Source organism: Somniosus microcephalus, chromosome 8, assembly GCF_052327205.1.
Source record: "Somniosus microcephalus isolate GS21.2 chromosome 8, FLI_Smic_1.0, whole genome shotgun sequence".
NCBI classification, from domain to species: Eukaryota; Metazoa; Chordata; class Chondrichthyes; order Squaliformes; family Somniosidae; genus Somniosus; species Somniosus microcephalus.
This window is the reverse complement of record NC_140994.1, coordinates 260,164,672-260,179,649: the sequence shown is the minus strand read 5'-3', so window position 1 is coordinate 260,179,649 and position 14,978 is coordinate 260,164,672. Positions and strand designations below refer to the sequence as shown.

The 14,978-nt window shown below is 44.1% G+C and overlaps 1 protein-coding gene across 1 annotated transcript; it reads left to right on the top strand.

Annotated features, from left to right (window-relative positions):
- The first annotated feature begins 10,950 nt into the window (after positions 1-10,950).
- On the top strand, positions 10,951-13,692 carry LOC147114331 (protocadherin alpha-C2-like). The gene has a single exon (XM_085994074.1). The coding sequence runs from the start codon at positions 11,021-11,023 to the stop codon at positions 13,406-13,408; it is 2,388 nt and encodes a 795-aa protein (XP_085850200.1). The 5' UTR covers positions 10,951-11,020; the 3' UTR covers positions 13,409-13,692.
- The last annotated feature ends 1,286 nt before the right edge of the window (positions 13,693-14,978 follow it).

Sequence of the window (14,978 nt, the reverse complement as noted above, 5' to 3'; positions counted from 1 at the left end):
TGAAGGTACCGAATATCCCGTAGTAGATCTCCGTGGATAGTTAAAGAGCCTTTCATGGGGGGTCACATTAGTAGCCATTGAAAGCAATGATCTAATGGAATGCAGGGCATCAGGCAGTACCATTTCCCACTGTGTATTCTTAAGGTTCTGGGATGTCAAAGCCAACATAACTGCCTTCCAGATCTCCCCATTGTATCGTTTGCACTGTCCATTACCCTGGGGATTATACGGGATAGTTCTGCTAGTAGAAATTCCCCGACTCTGAAGGTATTCCTTCAACTGGGAAGACATAAAAGAACTTCCCTGATCCGAATGGATATACGCAGGCATCCCAAAGATGACAAAAAGTTGAGTCAGACATTTGATAACTGTAGCAGCTGATACATCTGCACAAGGAAAAGCAAAAGGGAACCTTGAAAACTCATCCACAACAGTAAATATATATCGGTTTTGAGTAGTTGAAGGAAGAGGCCCCTTAAAATCGACGCTCAAACGTTCAAAAGGAGAAGTAGCCTTTATAAGATGAGCTCGTTGAGGCTTAAAGAAATTCGGTTTACACCGAGCACAGATAGAACATGATGAAGTCATCCGCTTGACGTCTTCAACTGAAAAGGGCAAATTCTTACTGCGTACGAAGTGTATCATCCTCGTAACCCCAGGATGGCATAAGGCATTGTGAAGATTAATAAGCGTATCTCCGTGATTTACAGAACAATAAGCCCTCGACAGCGCATCAGCAGCAACATTATCCTTCCCCGGATGATAAACTATATCAAAATGGTAACATGGCAACTCAATCCTCCACCTCATTATTTTATCATTCTTAATCTTTCCAAAATGTTTGACATCAAACATAAAGGACACAGACTTTTGATCAGTTACCAACGTAAAATGTCGCCCCGATAAATAATGTCTCCACTTACGCAGTGCTTCTACTATTGCATACGCCTCTTTCTCTATTGAAGAATGCCTTTTTTCACTATTGTTCAAGGTACGTGAGAAAAAGGCCACAGGTCTTCCATTTTGGTTCAGAGTAGCCCCAATTGCAAAATCAGAAGCGTCCGTCTCAATCACAAAAGGAACCTGCTCATCAATAGAATGCACAACTGCTCCAAGGATATCCTTTTTAAAATTATCAAAACACGTCCTGGCCTCCCATGATAGAGGATATGTCATAACCCGAATAAGAGGCCGGATCTTCTGTGAAAAATTTGCAATCCAATTAGAATAGTAAGAAAACAGTCCAACAACTCGTTGCAAAGTCTTAGAATTAGTAGGGCAAGGTAAATCAATCAATGGTCGCAGACGTTCTGGGTCTGGTTTAATCTTGTTTCCCGAGATAATGTACCCCAGTAGATTTACCTCAGTGGTCGAAAAGGTACACTTCTCTTTATTGAAAGTTAAACCAACTTTTTCCGCAGCTTGAAGGAATCTTTCTAAATTAGAATCATGCTCCACCCTTGATTTGCCACACACCGTGATGTCATCTAAGTATGAAAAGGTGTCAGTGAGAGAGTTATCACTTATAAAAGCATCCATTGCCCGTTGAAAACAAGCAACACCATTAGTAACACCAAATGGTATTCGGCAAAACTGATACAGCTTTCCACCAGCCTCAAAGGCCGTATATGGTTGATCCTTCTTAACAATAGGAATCTGATGATAAGCACTCTTTAGGTCAATAGTGCTAAAAACCTTATACTGAGATACTTTATTGATAAGCTCATCAATCTTAGGCAAAGGGTACGCATCTAATTGAGTATACCTATTAATAGTTTGGGAATAGTCTATCACCATTCGTTTCTTATGTCTCTCGTTAGTCGTGACAACTACCTGTGCCCGCCAAGGCGAACAACTAGGTTCAATGATTCCTTCCAATAAGAGACGTTGAACTTCAGAATTAATAAATTCTCTATCCTGACTGCTATACCTTCTTGACTTGGTAGCAATTGGCTTACAATCCGGCATCAAATTGGAAAAAAGTGATAATGGAGAAATGGATGAAGAAGTTAATCCACAAATGGATAAGGGTGGCTTAGTCCCTCCAAACGAAAGACTAAGACTCTCGTGTAATTTAAGCACATCATGACCAATCAAAATATCCACACAAAGATTAGGCAAAACAGATAGGTGTATATCAGTATATGTATTACCTAGAAGAATCAATTTCACAAGGCAACAACCAGCTACTTGTGAAGTGAGAGTCGTCTGAGCCATACACACCTGATAGGAAACAGGCGAAATTTTCAAATGCTTCTCCTTTGCAAACTGAAGACTTATAAAACTCTCGGTACTGCCCGTATCTATAAGGGCCTTCACTTCCAACCCATTAACTTGGGCCGTAACTATAGCTTTGTTTAGGCCATGAGCAAATGCAGCAGAAATTGATGCAATAAACGCCCTATCTAAAGGCTGAATAGTCACAGAGGAGGTAATTGAACCTGATGATTTACACACACGTGTGTAATGACCTCTCTTGCCACATTTACTACACACAGCCTCCCGAGCAGAACACTTCAGACGAGGGTGCCGGACGTTCCCACAAAAATAACACTTCTGAATCCAAGAGGCAACAGCCGCTGAAGTAGAAACTGTTTCAGAATCTAGTAAACCACTCCTATTAAGCCCACATAATTCCTTTTCATCCGGAACTGCCGAAACCACAGTCGCAGGCTGATTAAAAAGAGCATAAGAATCCGAACTTCTCTGAGCCACATCCAATGTAGAAGCTTGCTCAAAAGCACTCTTAAGATCCAAAGTCTTATTTTCTAACAACCGCTGACGAATTGATCTAGACAGTAACCCATTAATAAAAGCATCCCATACCGATTCTTCCTTATATTCTTCAGCCATCACGGCCTTATAATTACAGTTAACACTAAGGCACCGAAGTGCTTGTAAATAAGTATCCAAAGATTCTCCCACCTGCTGCCTACGGGCAGATAGAAGGTGACGTGCAAATACCTCATTCTTTGGTTTAACAAAAATCTTTTCCAATGTAGAAATAGCCACTTCGTAAGTTTTACAGTCCAAAATATACTTATACACATCCGGAGCAATGTAGTTGATCAGCATATTCAGCTTATTTAGAGACTCTTGATCCAACACGCCCAAAAAGTTTTTAAATGTACAATACCAGTGTTTCCATTTATCATCCACTCCTGCAGAATTAGGGTCAGCATTGAATCGTTCTGGTTGAAGATATCGCTCCATTCTGACATAAAGTTAATAAATTGAAATGAAGAATAGATTTGCCTTTCTAATTTAGGCTTTATTAACTTAAAAATCCTTTAGCACATCTTTCAACACCCAGTCCCAACTAAAGGCTGGAAAGAATTGAATTTAAGATGGCCACCACAAATCACATGACATCAACTACCAATGAGATTACAGCATATATCCCAAGGCAGGAAACAAACAACCAATCACAATACTTCTTACTAAACATAAAGAATAATCACCACAATACATGCTGGACCATTCACGATGCTGAGGACGTCGTGGATATCATGTTTAATCCGTTGGTCACACTGCAGGTAAAGGTTGCACAGGCAGAACGGTAATGGGTGACCACCAGGCAGAGTAGTAGGCGCAGGCAGGTAGTGCAGGACTCCCCTGTGGTCATCCCCTCTCAAACAGATATACCACTTTGAATACTGTTGAGGGGGATGGCTTATCAGGGGAATGCAGCAGCAGCCAACTTCCTGGCACCAGGGGTGGTTCTGCTGCACAGGACGAGAGGAAAAAGAGGGGTAGAGCTATAGTAATAGGGGATTCTATGGTAAGGGGAATAGATAGGCGTTTCTGCAGCCGCAAACGAGACTCCAGGATGGTGTGTTGCCTCCCCGGTGCAAGGGTCAAGGATATCTCATGGCGGCTGCAGAACATTTTGGAAGGGGAGGGTGAACAGCCAATTGTCGTGGTGCATATAGGTACCAACAATATAGGTAAAAAACGGGATGAGGTCCTAAAAGCTGAATATAGGGAGTTAGGAGGTAAATTTAAAAATAGGACCTCAAAGGTAGTAATCTCAGGATTGCTACCAGTGCCCCGTGCTAGTCAGAGTAGAAATAGAAGGAAAGTTCAGCTGAATACGTGGCTAGAGGAATGGTGCAAGGGGGAGGGGTTCAAATTCCTGGGACATTGGAACCGGTTCTGGGGGAGGTGGGACCAGTACAAACCGGACGGTTAGCACCTGGGCAGGGCCGGGACCAATGTCCTAGGGGGAGTGTTTGCTGGTGCTCTGGGGGAGGGTTTAAACTAAAATGGCAGGGGGTTGGGAACCTGAGCAGGGAGACAGAGGAAATGGAAACAAGGATAAAAGCAAAAGTCAGGAAAGAGAAAAACAAAAGTGGCAGTCAGAGAAATCAACGGCTCAAATCAAACATGGACACAGTAAATAATAATTCTAAAAGGTCTAAGAGCATTAAAAAAACAATCCTGAAGGCTTTGTGTCTTAATGCAAGGAGCATTCATAATAAGGTGGGTGAATTAGCTGCGCAAATAGAGCTAAACGAATATGATATGATTGGGATTATGGAAACATGGCTCCAGGGTGGCCTAGGCTGGGAACTCAACATCCAGGGGTATTCAATATTCAGGAAAGATAGGCAAAAAGGAAATGGAGGCAAGGTAGCATTGCTGGTAAAACAGGAGATTAGCACAATTGAAGGAATGATATTAGCTCTGATGATCTGGAATCTGTATGGATAGAACTGAGAAATACCAAGGGGCAGAAAACGTTAGCGGGAGTGGTATATAGGCCTCCAAACAGTAATGCACAGGTTGGGGGTGGCATTAAATGGGAAATTAGAGAAACGTGCAATAAGGGCACAGTAGTCATCATGGGTGACTTTAATCTACATATAAATTGGGCTAACCAAATTAGTAACAATATTGCGGAGGAGGAATTCCTGGAGTGTTTACGGGATGGTTTCCTGGATCAATATGTCGAGGAACCAACCAGAGATCAGGCCATCTTAGACTGGGTATTATGTAACGAGAAAGGATTAATTAACAATCCTGTTGTATGAGGCCCCTTGGGTCGGAGCGATCATAATATGATCGAATTCTTCATTAAGATGGAGAGTGAAGTAGTTGATTCGGAGACCAGGGTCCTGAATTAAAATAAAGGAAATTACGATGGTATGAGGCGCGAGGTGGGTAGGATTGATTGGGGAATGTCACTCAAAGGGTTGATGGTGGATAGGCAATGGCAAACATTCAAAGACCGCATGGATGAACTACAGAATTTGTTCATCCCAGTTTGGCATAAAAATAAAACAAAAAAGGTGACTCAACCGTGGCTAACAAGGAACAATAGGGATAGCATAATATCCAAGGAGAGGACATATAATTTGTCCAGAAAAAGCAATAAACCTGAGGATTGGGAGCAGTTTAGGATTCAGCAAAGGAGGAGAAAGGGATTAATTAAGAGGGCGAAAATAGAGTATGAGAGTAAGCTTGCAGGGAACATAAAAACTGACTGTAAAAGCTTTTATAGATATGTGAAGAGAAAAAGATTGGTGAAGTCAAGCGTAGGTCCCTTGCAGTCAGAATCAGGAGAATTTATAATGGGGAACAAAGAAGTGACAGACCAATTAAATACATATTTTGGTTCTGTCTTCAAAAAGGAGGAAACAAATAACCTCCCAGAGATGTCGGGGAACATAGGGTCTGATGAAAGGGAGGAACTGAAAGAAATCAGTATTTGTAGGGAAATGGTGTTGGGGAAATTGACGGGATTGAAGGCCAATAAATCCCAGGGCCTGATAATCTACATCCTAGGGTACTTAAGGAAGTGGCCCTAGAAATAATAGATGCATTGCTGGTCATCTTCCAACATTCGATAGACTTTGGAACAGTACCCATGGATTGGAAGGTAGCCAATATTACCTCACTGTTCATAAAAGGTGGTAGAGAGAAGACGGAGAATTACAGACCGGTGAGCCTGACATCGGTAGTGGGGAAAATGCTAGAGTCCATTATAAAAGATGTAATAGCAGAGCACTTGGAAAACAGTGACAGCATCGGACAAAGTCAACATGGAATTGGAAAAGGTAAATCGTGCTTGACTAATGTACTGGAATTTTTTGAGGATGTAACTGGTAAAATAGATAAGGGAGAGCCAGTGGATGTGGTGTATTTGGACTTTCAAAAGGCTTTTGATAAGGTCCCGCATAAGAGATTGGCATGTAAAGTTAAGGCACATGGGATTGGGGGCAAGGTATTGACTTAGATAGAGAACTGGTTGGCAGACAGAAAGCAAAGAGTTGGAATAAATGGGTCTTTTTCTGAGTGGCAGGCAGTGACAATGGGGTACCGCAGGGATCGGTCCTCGGACCCCAGCTTTTCACAATATATATTAATGATCTAGACAAGGGAACTAGATGTTATATCTCCAAGTTTGCAGATGACACAAAGCTGGGTGAGTGTGTGTGCTGTGAAGAGGATGCCGAGAAACTCCAGTATTATTTGGACAGGTTGTGTGATTGGGCAGAATCATGGCAGATGCAATATAACAGGGATAAATGCGAGGTTATCCACTTTGGTGTCAAAAACAGGAAGGCAGATTATTATCTGAATGGCAATAGACTGGGAGAAGGGGAAGTGCAATGAGACCTGGGTGTCCTTGTGCACCAGTCGCTGAGGGAAGCATGCAGGTGCAGCAGATGGTTAAGAAAGCAAATGGTATGTTGGCCTTTGTAGCGAGAGGGTTTGAATACAGGAACACGGATGTCTTGCTGCAGTTGTACAGGGCCTTGGTGAGACCACATCTTGAGTATTGTGTGCAGTTTTGATCGCCTTATCTGAGAAATTATGTTCTTGCCATGGAAGGAGTGCAGTGAAGATTCACCAGGCTGACACCTGGGATGGCAGGAATGACGTATGAGGAGAGATTGGGTCGATTGGGCTTATACTCGCTGGAGTTTAGAAGAATGAGAGGGGATCTCATTGAAACTTATAAATTTCCAGCAGGACTAGACAGACTAGATGCAGGAAGGATGTTCCCGCTGGTCGGGGAGTCCAGAACCAGGGGTCACAGTCTAAGGATAAGGGGTGGCCATTTAGCACAGAAATGAGGAGGAATTTCTTCACCCAGAGAGTGGTGAACCTGTGGAATTCTCTACCACAGAAGGCAGTAGAGGCCAATTCATTAAATATATTCAAGAAGAAGTTGGATATATTTCTTAAGGCTAAAGGGACCAAGGGATATGGAGAGAAGGCAGGAACGTGGTACTGAATTTGGATGATCAGCCATGATCTCATTGAATGGCGGAGCTGGCTCGAGGGGCCGAATGGCCTACTCCTGCTCCTATCTTCTATGTTTCTATGTATCACCGTGATAAATGGGATAGATTCAGAACAGATCTAGCAGCTCAAAACAGGGCATCCACGAGGCGCAGTGGGCCATCAGCAGCAGCAGAACTGTATTCCACCACAATCTGTAAACTCATGGCCCGGCATATTCCTCACTCTACCATTACCATCAATCCAGGGGAACAACCCTGGTTCAATAAGGAGTGTAGATGAGCATGCCAGGAGCAGCAGCAGGCGTACCTAAAATGAGGTGCTAACCTGGGGAAGCTGCAACAAAGGTCTACATGCATGCTAAACAGCAGAAGCAGCATGCTATAGACAGGGCTAAGCTATCCCACAATCAACGGATCAGATCAAAGCTCTGCATTCCTGCCACATCCAGTCGTGAATGGTGGTGGACCATTCAACAACTAATGGGAGGAGGACGCTCCATGAATATCCCCATCCTCAATGATGGTTGAGCCCAGCACGTGAGTGTAAGAGACAAGGCTGAAGCATTTGCAACAATCTTCAGCCAGAAGAGCCGAGTGCATGATTCATATCAGCCTCCTCCTGAGGTCCCCACCTTCACAGAAGCCAGTCTTCAGCCAATTCGATTCACTCCACATGATATCAAGAAATGGCTGAGCGCACTGGATACAGAAATGTCAATGGGCCCCAACAACATCACAGCTATGATGCTGAAGACTTGTGCTCCAGAACTAGTTGCGCCTCTAGCCAAGCTGCTCCGGTGCAGCTACAACACTGACATCTATGCGACAATATGGAAAACTGCCCAGTTATGTCCTGTCCACAAAAAGCAGGAGAAATCTAACCTGGCCAATTACCACCCCATCAGCCTACTCTCAGTCATCAGCAAAGTGATGGAAGGTGTCATCGACAGTGCTATCAAGTGGCACTTACTCACCAGTAACCTGCTCACTGATGCCCAGTTTGCATTCCGCCAAGACTACTCGGATCCTGACCTCATTACAGCCTTCGTCCAAACATAGACAGAGAGTGACTGCCCTTGACATCAAGGCAGCACTTGACCGAGTGTGGCATCAAGGAGCCCTGGTAAAACTGAAGTCAACGGGAATCAGGGGGAAAATGCTCCACTGGCTGGAATCATACCTAACACAAAGGAAGATGGTTCTGCTGGTTGAAGGCCCATCATCACAGCCCCAGGACATCGCTGCGGGCGTTCATCAGGTTAATGTCCTAGGCCCAACCATCTTCAGCTGCTTCATCAATGAACTTCCCACTACCATAAGGTCAGAAATGGGGATGTTCGCTAATGACTACACAGCGTTCAGCACCATTCACAACACCTCTGATAATGAAGCAGTCCATGCCTGCATGCAGCATGACCTGGACTACACCCAGGCTTGGGCTAATAAGTGGCAGGTAACATTTGTGCCACAGAAGTGCCAGGCAATGACTATCTCCAACAAGCGAGAGTCTAACCACCTCCCCTTGACATTCAACGGCATTACCGTCACCGAATCCCCCGCCAGCAACATCCTGGGGGTCACCATTAACCAGAATCTTAACTGGACCAGCCACACATCTACTGTGGCAGCAAGACCGGGTCAGAGGCTAGGTATTCTGCGGCTAGTGTCTAACTTCCTGACTCCCCAAAGCCTTTCCACCATCTACAAGGCACAAGTAAGGAGTGTGATGGAATACTCTTGCCTGGATGAGTGCAGCACCAACAACACTCAAGAAGCTCGACACCATACAGGACAAAGCAACCCATTTGATTAGCACCCCATCCACCACATTAAACATTCACTCCCTCCATCACTGGCGTACGTGTCTGCAGTGTGTACCATCTAAAGATGCACTGCAGCAACCTGCCAAGGCTTCTTCTACAGCACCTCCCAAACCCGCGAGCTCTTCCACCTAGAAGGACAAGGGCAGCAGATGCCTGGGAACACGACCACCTCCAAGTTTCCCTCTAAGTCACACACCATCCTGACTTAGAAGTATGTCAGCCGATCCTTCATAGTCGCTGGGTCCGAATCCTGGAACTCCCTACTTAACAGCACTGTGGGAGTACCTTCACCACACGGACTGCAGCGGTTCAAGAAGGTGGCTGACCACCACCTTCTCAAGGGCAACTAGGGATGGGCAATAAATGCTGGCCTTGCCAGCGACGCCCACCTCGCATAAAATGAATTAAAAAAAAGACGCAACTTTCCAGCAAATCAGTACCCATAGCACCCAAATAATTGGCACTACGCAACCAAATCTTATACCTTTAACTCATTTTAATAGCAGTTCCTCTCACTTTTTAACCATCGTTTTGCACTCCTATTCTATAACAGCAAAATACTGCGGTTGGTGGAAATCTGAAACAACAGCAGAAAATGCTGGAAACACTCAGCATGTCAGGCAGCATCGCGGAGAGCGAAACCGAGTTAACATTTCAAGTCGATGACTGTTCTGACGAAGGGCTATCGACCTGAAACGTTAACTCTGTTTCTCTCTCTTATAACTATTTATTCCGAGGCCATTTATATCTCCCTTGGTTTCGGCCCATGCTAGCCTTTCCTGTTGATATCTTCACAGCCGATTATTCTACATTCAGTTCGTCACTCAAACGCTTTCGGTACGCCGGAGGAGGAGAGCCATAATGGCGAGCAGGACAATGTAACATGAGGGAGGAAGGTATGATATTTTTCCAGTTCTGTCTGTAGATTAGGGATAAGCTAGCGTCTAGTTTGGTAGTTTGGTGTTTACGATCCGCTTGAAATGCTGAACATCGGAAGTCATTCACCAATGCGCTTATGATGTCCAAAGATGTGCGGGTTAGGTTGATTGGCTATGATAAATTGACCCTTAGTGTTAGGGGGATTAAATACGTGGGGTTACAGGGATAGGGTGGGACATGTGTTGGTGTAGGGGTTACGGGGATCGGGTGGGATATGTGTCAGTGCAGGCTCGATGGGCCGAAATGGCCTCTATCTGCACTGTGGGGTTTCTGTGATTCTGTGATTCTGTGATATCGTTACGCACAGCGACCCAACGATTTCCTGGGCCAAATAATTGGGACAATATTTTATGACTAAGGTTAAGTGAGATAGGCAGCAGACTTCCGCTGCTGGCCAGCTGTTCATCTGTTGCAGGATGGTCCTCATGGCCGCCTCTAGATTGTATCAAGCAAGCCAGGAAATGATTATTAATTAAACGGACAATACCGGTAAAATCATCTGGTATGTTTCTGGTGCGGATGCAGAAGACATAATTATGCGGAAAATCATCAATCGCGATTACATAGCAATCATTATACTGCTTTTAAAAATAAGCTACACTATTCCATATGTGTCAAGAGATTTTGGTTGCATAATCTTAAATATACCAGTTTTCTGCGTTGTAAATTATTCTGAAGCAGTCCCGCTTTAAGGAATGCTTGGTGTAGTTATTGGTTGAGACTCTTTGTGTCGCTGTCTACCAATTAGAAGCTGAGACGCTGCCAGAGATCTACCCCCACACCCATCAGGGAAACACAGACTGAGTCGGAGAGAGAGAGAGAAACAGACAGATGCTGTGTCTGCCTTTACGCTGTGCGGCCATGTTCAGCAAATCGGCTCAGGTTTAATATTTGCAATTCTCGGTTTAATATCGGCGATAGACTTATTTGTGGCACAATATTCCAGGTTATATCAACGATTAGCAGAGACTTTGATGTTTTTACAATAAAATTCAGCCGAGAACAATGGCGAATGCACTGAAGAGCGGGGCGTCTTTTATTTTCCTGCTTTGTGTGTCGGACCTGGTTTCGGGACAGATTCGCTACTCGATTCCCGAGGAGCTGGAACACGGGGCCTTTGTTGGGAATCTCGCTGAGGATTTAAGACTAAACGTTTGGGAATTAGCGGCTCGCAAGTTTCGGCTGGTCTCCGATGACAGGAAGCAATACATGGAGGTAAATCTGGAAAATGGGATTTTATTTGTTAATGAAAGAATCGACAGGGAACAGCTTTGCAGACAAAGCTCTACCTGTTCCCTTTCTTTTCAAATAGCGCTCGATAATCCTTTGGCAATGCATCGAGTTGCAGTGGAGATATTAGATGTCAATGATAATTCACCTACATTTTTCCAGGACGAATTTTCTCTGCAAATCAGTGAGTTAATTGCGCCGGGGGCGCGCTTCCCTCTCGAGAGCGCGCACGATGAGGACGTGGGCACAAACACAATCAACACTTACCAGATTAGTCAAAACGAACATTTCCTCATTAAATTGCAGACCAGAAATGATGGGAGTAAAAGCGCTGAACTGTTATTGGTGAAATCCTTGGACCGTGAACAACAGTCTACCTTTGATCTGGTACTGACGGCCATGGACGGTGGGATTCCCCACAGGTCTGGCACAACTCGGATTATCATTACGGTAGTGGACGTCAATGATAACGCACCTTTATTCGATCATGAAATCTACAGGGCGACTGTGGCAGAGAACGCCGCTAAGGGTACCTTAGTTACAAAAATCAACGCTGCTGATGTGGATGAGGGCACGAACGCTGATCTAACATATTCTTTCACCAATCACGTTTCACACACGATTCGCGAACTGTTCAAATTAGAACCGGAAACTGGAGAGATCAGAGTTCAAGGAGTACTGGATTTTGAAGAATCAAGTGTTTATGAACTTGATGTACAAGCTGTGGACAATGCTATACCTGGACTGGCAGGACACGCCAAAGTTATGGTCGCATTAATCGACGTTAATGATAATTTCCCCGTGGTAGAGGTGACGTCGGTATCCAGGACGATCCCTGAAGATGCAGTACCCGGGACGGTAATAGCTGTCATCAGTGTCACAGATTCAGATTCGGGCAAAAATGGGCAGGTACAGTGTCAAATTCCTAGGGATGTTCCATTCAAACTTCAATCTTCAAGAAATGAGTATCAATTGGTAACACGCGGTATTCTGGATCGGGAAAATGCCGCAATCTACAACATCTCCATTTCAGCCTGGGACGGAGGGTCTCCCCCTCTTTCAACAAGTAAAACCATCTTGGTTTCAGTTTCTGATATCAATGACAACGCACCGGTGTTTACCCAATCCTTATATAACGTGTATCTGATGGAGAACAACACTCCAGGTGCTTCTATATTTGCTGTTAACGCTTTAGATCTTGATTTGGACCAGAATGGTGAAGTCATGTATTCTATTACGGAACATCAGATACAAGAAAGACTTGGGTCTTCCTATATCACGATTAACTCAAGAAATGGGAACATTTACGCGCTGCGCTCCTTTGACTATGAACAACTGAAGAATTTCCGGATCAAAGTTCAAGCTCAGGATGCTGGATCTCCCCCACTGAGCAGCACTGCCATCGTAAATGTTATTATCTTGGACCAAAATGACAATGCGCCGGTTATTATTTCACCTTTAACGTGGAACCGTTCAGCATCAGTGGAGATGGTGCCCCAGTCAGTGTATCCAGGATACCTGGTCACCAAGGTAATCGCCACTGATGCCGATTCGGGTCAGAACGCACGGCTTTCCTACCAACTGTTGGAGGCCACTGACCCCAGTCTGTTTACTGTGGGGCTTCTCTCTGGAGAAATCAGAGCAACTCGAACTGCTGGCTACCAAGACATCATTACAGAAAGACTGATCCTCCTTGTGAAGGACAATGGACAGCCGAGCCTCTCCAGTACGGCCACAATCTCCTTTTCAATCGTTTCCAATGTTACAGAAAAATCTGAGCGAAGTGACGAACCCAGACAGTCGGAGTATTTTTCGGATGTAAATCATTATTTGATCATCATTTTAGGATCAACATCGTTTTTGTTTCTTGTAAGCATCATTTTACTGGTCCTCTTGAAGTGTAAACAAGACAGGAATATTGTTGAAGACTACAGCTCGACAGGTTGTTGTTGCAGACGGAGCAATTCGAATGATCCCTCTTATCGGAGACCTGCCCCAAACAAACCGTTAAATTATAGCGGGCCTGGTCAGACTGAGGGCTATAGTTATACTGTGTGTTTATCTCCAGAATCATCCAAGAGTGATTTTCTGTTTCTAAAGCCCTGTCATCCTACTTTGCCTTTCAGTGAAGTGAATGTCCGGGACATCAACGCGATGACCTAATGTAGACAGCAACTTTTATGCTGACAGGTAATTCATTCTGATGAAGAGTTATATATTATGTGATCAATTAGAAAGTAAGTTTTGCGCATTTGACTAAATCATCACATTGTTAGTAGAAGGCTTGATAGGGGAAATCTGTTTCATGTTGTTCCTATGTTCCGATGTTCCGAATATACCTGCCGCTTTTCTGACTGCCCTGAGCAGTACTCACTTTATTAACCTTAGCATGAAGCCTCGCTTTTAATTGTTTCAATTTCTGCTTTGATAAAGTACATATCAACGTGCGCCTCTGCCATTTCTCTCTCCGCTGCTCTGTTGGTGTTTTATCGCATGCGTATTAATCTGGTTAGTATCATTAGACATAATTTCAAGGCCCCGGGCGCTTTTACGAATGACTGTAAGGTTTCATAGAATTAAAACCTTACTATGAGATGCCACGTTGAATTAAAATCCCTTGCGTGTAGTGGCAACGTTGATGTTTTTCAGTATCCCCCTTAAAATACTGCATATTTTTCACAAATAATATAACCATTCAATCAAATTTGTTGAAGTCCAAATAATTTTCAAACTTGCTTCTGACCTACCCTAATACACCCAGCTGTTGGTGAATTAATCTATTTTATAATAAATTGGGTAACCGCGACTCGCAAAAAGATCACTGTGAATAGCTGCAGCATCGGTTACTCTGTAGGTGGTACCGTGAAAAATATTCTCAAAGCTAAATGTGTCACACCTTCCTGTCACAGCTTGTGTCACGGTAACTGCTGTTTTATAATGAGAGTAGGCGATCCTCTGATTGTACAATCCAGCCACCAGGTTCCTGCACATAATTCAATATGCTTATCTGAATGCTTTCGCGTGCCGTATTCCCCCAGTAACTAATCACAGAATCATAGAATGCTTACAGCAAGAAGGAGGCCATTCGGGCCGTCGAACCCGTGCCGGCTCTTTGCAAGAGCACTTCAGCTAGTCCCACTCCCCCGCCCTTTTCCCGTAGCCCTGCAATTTTTTTCCTTCAGGTACTTATCCAATTCTCTTTTGAAAGCCACGATTGAATCTGCCTCCACCACCCTTTCAGGCAGTGCATTCCAGACCCTAACCACTCGCTGTGTAAAACAGGTTTTCCTCATGTCGCCTTTGGTTCTTTTGCCAATCACCTTAAATCTGTATCCTCTGGTTCTCGACCCTTCTGCCAATGGGAACAGTTTCTCTCTATCTACTCTGTCTAGACCCCTCATGATTTTGAACACCTCTATCAAATCTCCTCTCAATCTTCTCTGCTCTAAGGAGAACAATGTCAACTTCTCCAGTCTATCCACTTAACTGAAATCCCTCATCCCTGGAATCATTCTCGTAATTTTTTTCTGCACCCTCTCTAAGGCCTTCACATCCTTTCTAAAGTGCGGTGTCCAGAATTGGACACAATACTCCAGTTGAGGCCGAGCCAGTGTTTTATAAAGGCTCATCATAGCTTCCTTGCTTTTGTACTCTATGCCTCTATTTATGAAGCCTAGGATCCCATATGATTTTTAACCGCTTTCTGAACCTGCCACATTCAACGATTTGTGCA

Bases quoted from the DNA above. Each gene is read 5' to 3' on its own strand.
- LOC147114331 (XM_085994074.1), top strand. From the start codon at position 11,021: ATGGCGAATGCACTGAAGAGCGGGGCGTCTTTTATTTTCCTGCTTTGT.